Source organism: Echinops telfairi, unplaced genomic scaffold (assembly GCF_000313985.2).
Source record: "Echinops telfairi isolate 266 unplaced genomic scaffold, ASM31398v2 ScPeMD7_5805;HRSCAF=6673, whole genome shotgun sequence".
Classification (NCBI taxonomy): domain Eukaryota; kingdom Metazoa; phylum Chordata; class Mammalia; order Afrosoricida; family Tenrecidae; genus Echinops; species Echinops telfairi.
Window position 1 is genome coordinate 2270026 of NW_022109704.1, and position 10155 is coordinate 2280180.

Consider the following 10155-nt stretch of genomic DNA (forward strand, 5'->3'; position numbering starts at 1 on the left):
TTCCGGCTAGACCGGAGCATGTGCACTGGTACAGATAAGAACTCAGGACATACACAATGCAGCTCAGATAAACCCCTCAGGAACAAGAATGGGAGTCTTGACACCAGGAGGGTTGGGGTAAGGCGGGGAGAGGAGGGGAGGAAGGGGAACCAATCACAATGATCTACACATCACCCCCCCAGCCCCCAGGGGGACTAACAACAGAAACCATGGGGGAAGGGAGACAGCGGTTGGTGTAAGATATGAAAATAATAATAATTTAAATTTATCAAGGGGTCATGAGGGTGGGAGGGAGGGGAAGGGAGGGAAAAATGAGGAGTTAATTCCAAAGACTCAAATAGTAAATGCTTAGAAAATAATGATGGCAGTATGTACAAATATGCTTGATACAATTGATGTGTCGATTGTGATTAAGAGCTAGCTGTATGAGCCCCCAGTAAAATGATTAAAATTTAAAAATGGTTTCTACATTCTCCTTTAATTTGAACTCCGCAGGTTTGCTTTTTGATTACTTAAGGAACTGGAGAACTGAGTGTATCTGCTACCACCCACCGATTACAACCATTCTGTGCAGGTCCTGAGAGCAAACCGTCTTTCCTCCTTCCAAGTGGGGGAGTGCTGTTACACTGGGGGATTATGACCAATACCAGGACACAAAATGTAAGTGCTGCTTAATGAAAAGCGAATTTGCTCTGCAACTTGCACCCAAATCACAAGAAGTTCAAAATAAATAAATACGTTCTTCCTTTCCTCCTCCTTTCCTTCTTCTATATTTAACTCATCAGACCCCTGCAGGACCCACGGGAACCATCAACTTTCTTCCACTTACTTGGGTAGGACATGGTGGTCAACAAGGGTGAGGATGAGTTGGCCAGCCTGCTGCAGTGCCTGGAGGTCAATGTCATCCCGGAAAATCAAAATGGACTGCGGAATGTTCACCTTCTGAAGCATGAAGATGTTGTCACCTCGTAGAGGCAGCTCAGAACGCTTTATATTTAAAACCGGCACGAAGACCTCCTCAGCTTCAGTAGTCTGGAGAGGAGAATGAGAAGAAGGTACTGGGATGTTTTGGAAAAGGCACAAGACCCTGAGGACCAAGTGAGTCATGGATCTTGGGCAATTTAGTACCTTTCTCAAAGATACGATTAGCCAGTCTACAAAAAATGAAAAGGACCACTTGGGTCCTCCATCCTTCTTAGGAAGAACACGGAGGCCAACTGATGACAGAGAGAAAAGACCTCGCCCTAGATAGTGTAGAAAGCATGGTCCTCAGGAGCTGATCTGGGCAGAGGAACACACATAAGGTACTCGATAACCAATGGAATACTGCGCCGCAGCTTATAAATCCTTCGAGATGTGTTTGTTCATTTGAGCTGCACAATAACACAATGAAATATTATCCTTACAGATTTGATAGATGGTGGCATGAGACTCAGCACAGTGAAGGGATTTAACTTACCCGTGGCTAAAAGTGGCCGAGCTGGGTCTTGAATCTACATCTTTTCATTCTAAGGGACCCTGTTCCTCGGCACTCACCTTTGATAGGTAAAAAGCCAGTGCTAGAGCGGACACCATGGAGTCCAGGTCACAGGCTTCATTGCCCAGTACAATATGTAGCGATCGAGATTCCTGGGGAGAAAGGAGAGTGGAAAACTTACAAAAGCGTGTCTACTCATTTTCACTCACTTATGTAAGGTGCCCAGGTGGCAGTGACGCTTAGGCCTTAGGCTGCTAACCACAATGTCAATGGTTCAAACCCACCAGCGACTCCGCTGGAGAGAGATGAATTTGGCCTGTGAAGATTTACAGTTTTGGAAACCCTATATAGTGTTTGCTATGGGTCAGAATCAACCTGATAGTAGTGAGGTTTTGGGGGGAGGGGAGATTTATACTCATCCTCATAGGGCGTGAGGCTTCACACTCATCCTCCCATTGATCTTCCTGGAGGAGCTAGGGGAATCTCACGAGTCTTTATGTTATGAATAAGCATATCCCCGTAAAATGTTATTCTAAAGCCACCAAGAGTTTCTATAGAAAATAAACATAAGCAGTTTAACGAAGTCACATATCCAGTTAAAAGGGTTCTTTTCTCTCAATTATAGTCTCCTTAAATGCTAACGTACAGAAGAACAGGTGTCAATAATTGCACAATTCCTTCCGCTTCTGGAAAGCGCAATAAAGCGAAGTAGAGGGGCAGCGTGGGAAAGGCCCTTGAAGAGTTGGATTGACACAGCGGCTTCCACAATGGGCTCAAACTAGGGACAAATGAGAAGATGATGCAGGAGCGAGGGGTGTTCTGTGCCACAAGTCGGTGACTATAGGCTGGGATAGACTCAATTGCTCCTGACAACAACACGGCTGCTTCTTTGGACACCTGATGAGAAGTCAAAGCTAAAGCATCTGGGGTAGCTGACTTGGTAAAGCCAGACTCGTGGGCATGTTACTTTAGGCTTTCCTCGTTTTCCAAACAAAAGGAACGAATCCGTATACTTCTAGATCATGAGCAGAAGGTGACGAGACTATAGAGGTGACAATCAGATCTGGCCCATGAAAATCCCCCTCCCCTGCCAAGTCCCCACCACCAATACCTCTCCTAACCCAAGAAACAGACTCCTGCCCCAGCAGTTCAGATGCAACAGTGGTTGTGAAGGTTGGTCATGCTGCAGAAACTCTGATCCTGGCCACTTTGAAAACTCTGAAGAGGGAGGGACCCTGTTGCTAGTGTTAGGCTTGTGTCTCCCTGGGTATCGAGTACTAACAAATCAAGCGTGTGCATACCTGCAGTGTCCACAGCAGCAGCTACAGTTTCTGTTTTGCTTTTAAACATGTATTCAGTGTACCAGCTACTGCTTTGATATTTTCTCATGCCTCACCTTCAATTCAATCCTCAAAACAACTCAATAAGCCAGGTTCACTAAGAATTTTAATTAAAAAAAAAAAAAGAATTTTAATTATATTCCAAGCAGGGGCATCCCGCTGGGTAGAAAGAGAACCTAAAGTCTCTGACTTGGCTTATTGTACAAGTATCCTCTCTTTTATACTTTTTAAAAACGGTTGTAAATGTAAACCACGGTATTTGTCAATTCAACACCCCTCCCGTGTACAATTCAGTGACACCCATGCGTCAATCACGCTGAGCGATCATCACCAGCATCAGCTGTCGACCCATCAACAGAAACGATATCCTCCCCAGCCTTGCTTCTCCTTTCGCCCCTTTCCCCTGCCTTGGGTGCCACTAACAAACTCTGGCACCTGTGCCTATTCTAGGTCCCTCTTGTGAGTGGGGTCCTTCTGCGTGATGTTTTCTAGGTTCTTTCTAGGGAAGATTCTCTAGATGGAGCACTTTAGAGAAGTGGGAAGGTAGTTCTGAGCAGTGAAAGCAGCAAAGTAGTGTGACTTTAGAAAAAGGCGCGTCTAGAGAAACCGAAAATCCTCTTCTCCTGTAGGCCACCTCTCCTCCCCAAACCTAGCAGGCCCAGCCAGAAAGGGCAACTGATACCACCAGGAGCCTTCTAAAATTTCTTCTAAAATCGCCCCTTTCTAGTTGTGAGACAGCTTTTTGTTTAGAAACCACGCTCCTACTCACCCCTGTTCCTGTCGCTCTAGGGAAGGAGAAACGGCAGAGGTTATTTGCTGCAAGTTTGGGCAGAGGGTCCCAGGAGGGAGTCTGCCGCTGGGTTCTCCCATGCACCCATTTCTCTACGAGTGGGGCAGTCATGGACCATTCATACAGGAAAGCACAGATTGTTGTTTCTCAACGTTAAACTCTTTTTCCAACATAATAAGCGAGTTCTGTACCCAAGCCCCCAGCCCTACAGTACCCCCACCCCCCACCTCACTTGCAATTTCTGCTCCTGGTACCAGAGAAGGCTCGCGCTGTTTCCAGGATACCAACAACTGCCCAGATGGGCTGTGGACCGAAGTGGCAGCAAAGCACCTGAGATAAGTGGCTGCAGAGATAATGTGCTCACTGAAGCAGTAGTGGGGGTAGAGAAGTAACTATATAAACACGAGGGGCCGAGTGCCCCCCGATGCTGGAGAAAGAAGGTCGGAGGAACAGAGAAAAGGCAGGGCAAGGGCAAGAGACCTCTTACTGGGCACAGAGAGGACCCACCCCAGACTCATTTAGATTCATGATCTGCATTCCAAGTGGCTGGAGAATGAGGGTCAGTCGGATGTCCAAGATTAAGAGAAGGCTAAGCTGTGGAGAGGCAGTCTCCCTTGGGGCTTGCCTGGGTATGTCCTTGATGGACCCCACCATACTGGGCTGTCACACAGACACGAGACATGCCCTTGACTGCCTTGGAGAGGCCCCTGTCCCCATCTCGGAAGCTCCTGCTACCACACTGTGCGTATTGCAATCACGGTCCCAGTCCTGCTCAGGTAGCCCCGCATGTAACCCTGATCTTTTGACTGGCTACCTGCCATGCGTGTGTGAGAGTTTTCCTCGACCCCACCCCCCATGTCCTTTCTAAAGTTCTGTATCTCAACAAGCCTTGGACACCATTGTGCCCCATGACAATGGTCACCCCCCCCCCCACGTGGAGAACATATCTTGCTCTCTGTCTTCCATTTGTCCAGTTTAGGGCTATAATCAATGGTCTCTTAAAAATAAAAATTATGTTTTTCTCTATAGGGAAGCAAGGTAGGTGTCTTTATGAAGACAGTAACTGAAATAATAATTACCGGGGGGTGTGGAAGGGGACGGTGGGGGAAATGAGGAGTCAACAGCACTGCGTACATGGAGGAAGAAAAGGTTCCAAGGTTGATGGTGGTCATGACAGCACCCTTCTTATATGATTCAACTAGAGAACGATGTGGTGCGTTAACTATAGCCCAATAAAACTAATCTTAAATAATTATGTTTATGTAAGCACAAATTAAAATGAATTTTTAAAGAGAGAGAAGGCTAAGCAGAACGTTGGCACCAAACTACAACCTCAGCTCTGCGGCGAGGAGACAGGACCTCTGCAAGTTGAGCACCTAAATGCCTTCCGCCTTGCGCTCAGCAAAACCCTTTCAGCAAGCTCAAGGACCCGATGCAGAAGGAACACGCAAGGGACTCCTAGCAAGTTTGGAAACGGGGTGACCAAAGGAGGACCTGCGTCAGCACCCTCCATGCACCCAGCCTGACTCTGACTGCTCCTTCCACCGCCCCATGGCACCGGTGCACCTTCCCAGCTCCGCCCTTTTGCGTTCTCTGTTCTTCCCTTTCTGATGGCAGCCGAGGCTCCGTCTGCAAAGAACACAGGCGTTGGGGTTGAGTCCCAGCCCTGCTTCTTACTTGTGGTGTTGTGGCTTTGTCGGCTTCCTGTTCCTCAGGTGAAAATGAGGATAATACCATGACCAGTTTCGTGGAGTAGAGAATGAAATGCAGTAACACATAAGCATTACTAATAGTCCAAAAATAGGAGGTCCTTTCCATTTCTCCTTTCTTTGCATCCCTGTTTGTTCAAACTCACCCCTAGTCCTCAGCCCATCCAATGCTAGACCAATGAATTGGTTCCGACTCACAGGAACCCCACATGGCAGAGGGGAAGCGATCCGGAGACAGGTTGCCACATCTTTCACCTATAGAGCAGCAGGTGGGTTCAAACCACTGACCTTTTGATTAGTGGCCACATGCTTTAACTGTTGTGCCACCAAGGCTCCTTCTGTCCATTTGAGCAGTACCCAGATTCCCTGTCTCTGAGAAGCCTTCTCTGACCACCCAGGTCAGGGCAATCCTCCTCCCCTCCCCTCCAGCGGCCACCATTTGTAGATGCCAGGTGGAACTTCACTTCTACCTCAAGGAGCTCACTACCTTTTTCCAGGTGTGTATACCAAATTCTTCTGAGTGGGCTGCCATCTGCAAGGTCAGCTGTTGAGTTGGCATCTCTCCATGGCAGTGAATTTGGGGTTTGGGTTGTTTTGGGTTTTTTTATTCCTTATCCTTATCATAGCTTTGGGGTGGGGTTGGGTGACTATCTACTTGGCTTTCAAACTAGGACACTTTTGAGAGTCAAATGTTCGTGATTGTGCTGGAGTAAGCCAGTACTGTTTTGGGCAAATCAGGCGTCTGGCCGCCCAACTTATACAGCATCCCTCATTTCTTCATTTTACAAAACACTTCATTCTCAACTCATCTCCCCACAGGGGAAAGCACGAGCCAAACTGCGCCAGAGCCCGGACCATCCGAGGAAGCGTTCAGAGAAAATATAGCTATACTTAGCTGCATGAGGAAATCTGAGCTGCAGATGTTAGAAATTAAATCTGAAAACAATTAAATATAAACGGATTCTTTAAAATATACATGTGTGTATGTGTATTACATATACTCCGTAGTTTAAATGACTCCTACTCAGGTGTTTTCTTTGTGCCCTCCCTGGGAGGTCGAGATGATCAGAGGGCTGGCTAAGAAAACCATTTCTTGTCTGAAGCTGAGTGTGGTCTGAATATAGTGAATTGGGGGTGGGGGGAAGGGAGGAGTCAGGGAGCCAGAGACTAAGAAGCCATCCAGTAGAAAAATTCAGGAACAACGCCAGGGCCTCAAATTTCTAAGAATAGCGGGGTACTCCTAACTCTTGCCTCAAGCCTGAGAGGTAAAGAAACTACACATTACCCAAAGCCTCCAGGGTGAATATGTAAACTTGGATGCAGTGCCACCACAAAAATTTCTCTATAACTGAAAGATGAGTCACCTCACATAGGACATTCAGTTAAACAGACTCCCTGCCCCCCCCTTTTTTAATAGAACATTGTATTGTAACCGGCAGAGTTCCTCTGGCAGCAAATGCTAAAAATATGATCAACAGACTTGGCTGGAATATCAGCTGTCTCTAACCCATACAAAAGCCACGATGCTCTGAAAGCTACACTATATACAGATGAACTAACAGAAAACTCTCAAAACTTAACACTATGTCTGTCTAAATCATCTTTCTTTACAAGAAACTGAACATTAGTGGCCTCTAGGGAATTAGATGGGGAAATATGGGGCTGGGGGGGTGGATCTTTTTTTTTCTTTCCTTTTTAGACTCTCTTTGTATTTGCATTTCCCCCCTATGTGCACATACTACTTCAAATAATTACAAGTGACCCAAATTGTTACTGTGTATTTGTAGATCCTGCCGCCAGTTTCCCCTGCTAACTCTCCTAGGGTCAAGTTTTCTCATTTCTCTTGGGCCTGCTGTATGATGAGAACTTCGAGAGACAAATTCTCACGTTTAGAGGAAGGAAGGCCTAGATCTTGCTTCCTGGGGGATTCCTATGGGGACTGAAAGGCCAGGAGCCAAGCAGCCCACAGCTCTTCAGTTTCACCCCACAGAGCCTGCTTGTGATGTGGCAGCCACATGGTTAGGCAAGCTTCTGGACTCAGGCAAGCAAAGAAGGTGCTTCTGAAGGTTCCAGGTCCAAGTGTTCTTTACCAAACAGTGGAACAATGACTAGTCCTTTGGGTTACTGTAGTGGGGCTGGGAGAAATGCAACTGATTGGCACTTAGTGCCCCAAAGCCCTCTAATGAGCTGGGGTGGAATCCCAGGTAATCAAAACTATAACACTTGATGAATTAGAGCAATTTCCCCCACATTTGCATGTCACAAGAGAAAAATGTAGTATGTGGTAATCGATGTCCAAAAATGAGGCCATTCATTTACCCCAACTGCTACAATGAGGTGACTTTTTACATTTGTTAAACCCAGAGTCTCTTTCCTAGGGGAATTTGAAGAGTTCATGACATTATAAAAAAAAAACAAAAAAGAAGCGGACCCAACCCACCTAGGATTTCTGGGGAACAGTGTAACTGCGAGGGGCCTCCCCGACTCAGGCCTGGCCAGGTTTTTGCTGCTAAGCGGGGCTGGCAGCCTAATGTTGCCAGACCTGTCAGCACGGCGGGGGCGTCCAACTGGCCGGGAGAGTACCAAAAATAAACCACAAAGCACTCGGGAGTCATGCTCATAGTTTTGATTCCAAACACACTTCGTGCTTATCCCTTCCCAGGAGGGGGTTTCTGTGTAGTTTGTGTATTCAGGCCAAGGAGAAAATCGGGAGGCAAAACAATGCAGATTGGGGGCAACCGTTATGCCTGATGTATTGTGTACATTTAGCTTAAATGCAAAAGAAAACGCCATCGCCATCTCGTACTGAGGCTGTGTGCGGTTCCCGTCGGAGGGAACCCGCCGCCCTAGGGAAATACGTCTGTGGACACAAGTTCCCTCGGTGCCCCCGGGGTTCACCTGGAGGCCAGTGGGCCACGAGCGGCCTCGTACGCGGAGACCTGAGAGGGGCGGGAGGAGCACCTCCCAGGGCACGGTTGGCGGCGGCTCAGCCTGGTCCTTTCTCGGAATTGAGGCTCCACCGCAGGACCCAGCCCCACCGCTGCTCCGCCCTGTCCCCCATCAGGCAGGTAGGTCCCCAAAGCGGGAGCCTACAAGGGGGCGACTAGGGACATTCTCACCCTTCAAACCCGGGTCCTCCTTCCTCAGGCCCCTGCCGAGGCATCGTCCACACCCCCTCCCCACGACTCCACAGGGACTTCGGGGCTCTCCCGGTCCCTCCTGGACCCACGCGCTAGTCCTTACAGCGCAGGAGAGATCAGTTACCTGCAGAGCGGCTCGACAACCCTGCAGGTATTCCTCCATGGTGAAGCCGAAGCTGCGCCGCTGCCGCTGGCGGAGGCGAGGTGACTCTCCGCAAATGAGCCCCGCCCCGGACTCCGAGAGTCAAGAGGCGGGACTCGAACCCGCCACACGCTGATTCGGGCCCCGACCTGGCAGGAAGTGCGTAATCAGACGCTCCCGATGTCCCACGTCGCCCCGCCCCCAGGCGGTGGACGCGAACATCTGCGCCCCGAGACGCTTGAGGCGCGAGGTGACCCGCGGCGCAGGGCGTTCTGGGAAATGTAGTCCAGCTGCTGGGGAAACGCGCCCACATGGAGCGGCGGACGATTTTCTGAGAACTGACTCCTTGGACACCTATGTGTATGCGTCACAGAAACCCATCTTCGTAACATCGGAAGCTTCTTTCTTCTCGTCCTTCTATTGTGCTCATTTCACCGAGCATCCTGTTGACATTTGAAAATACTCGGGGCAAAACAGCTCTTCATTCTCCTGACTAAAATGCTCCGCTGTTCGCCCGAATTTTGTGGTTGCCCACGCTAGGGGAAAAAAAAAAAAGCCCCAACATGAGAACATCTGTATCCTCTCAACTTCATACCAGCGCTCTTTCGACAACTTCTGATGCCTCACCCCTTACAAACCGGGTGGCCTATCTGTTGGGGCGCTCTGCCAATGCTCCGTCATCCCTCCCCTGGGCAATAGCGGCGGTTTGGGAAGGCCCTTCGGATTGTCGTGCTCGGTTCCAACTCCCTTAACTGCCACCTTGCTGGTCCTGGGGCAGCACAGAGGGCCGCCTAAAAAGGGACTGTCATTTCCCTCGTTCTTAATCCATCCTCTTGTCCCTGCCGGCCTCCCGCCAGCCGTTCCAACTGCCCCAGCGGAGAAGTTAGGGAAGGAGACCGTGGCGAAGCCGAGGCCTGGGGTGGGAACGAGGACCCGAACCCAGGGGTGCTGGCTCTCAGGCTCGACGTGGTCCTCCCAGATAGATCCCGGGCCGTCCTTCACAGCCTCCCGCATCGCCGCGGGTGGCCTTCGCTTCCTAAGTTCAGCGGCGATCCAGCTGGGACTTGCCAGGAACCCTGGGAGGGCTCCAAAGGGAACGGCAGGCGCAGGGATGCCGTGTGGATTAAAGGGCTGAGAAGCAAGGAGCGGGCTGTTTGGCGCGGCCTCGGCGGACCCAGGGCTAAGGGCCTGTCGTCCATCTAAGGAGGAAACGCTGCTGTCCAGCCCGGTGCCTTGCTCTTCCCGTTCTCACCAGAGAGGCACGAGTGCTCCGTCCTCCCGCGGCGGGCGGGGAGGGAGAAAGGCTCTGTTGTTTTCCTCTCGCCCGTCTCTCCCTCTCCCTCTCTCTCTCTCTCTGCTGATCTCCAAGCTGCTGACCCGGTCAGAAAGCCCTGGTGGACACCGTCCAGCGCTGGGCCGGCCACCCCTGCCGCGAGGCGCCCGCCCTTGACTGAGAATCGCTCTTTGTCCCGATGGACGCAAAGAGGGAGAGAGCGAGCGAGCGGAAAGACGCGGAGCCCGCAAACTTCCTTTGAACACCAGCCTGGCCGCTGGTGG

General features: G+C 50.0%; 1 protein-coding gene across 2 annotated transcripts in view; it reads right to left on the reverse strand.

Moving 5' to 3' along the window:
* PRUNE1 (prune exopolyphosphatase 1) overlaps nucleotides 1-10081 on the reverse strand; it is a 24882-nt gene extending 14801 nt beyond the window's left edge. Inside the window, exons 1-4 of one of the 2 annotated variants that reach the window (XM_004716606.2) lie at nucleotides 9851-10081; nucleotides 8581-9134; nucleotides 1537-1629; nucleotides 830-1032 (exon numbers count right to left, since the gene is read on the reverse strand). In XM_004716606.2, coding sequence (XP_004716663.1) covers nucleotides 830-1032; nucleotides 1537-1629; nucleotides 8581-8619 — 335 coding nt within the window. In that variant the 5' untranslated portion in view covers nucleotides 8620-9134; nucleotides 9851-10081. Of the gene's footprint in view, nucleotides 1-829; nucleotides 1033-1536; nucleotides 1630-8580; nucleotides 9135-9850 lie in introns of those variants that run through there. The other variant, XM_013008319.2, reaches the window with a different exon arrangement.
* Nucleotides 10082-10155: the final 74 nt, after the last annotated feature.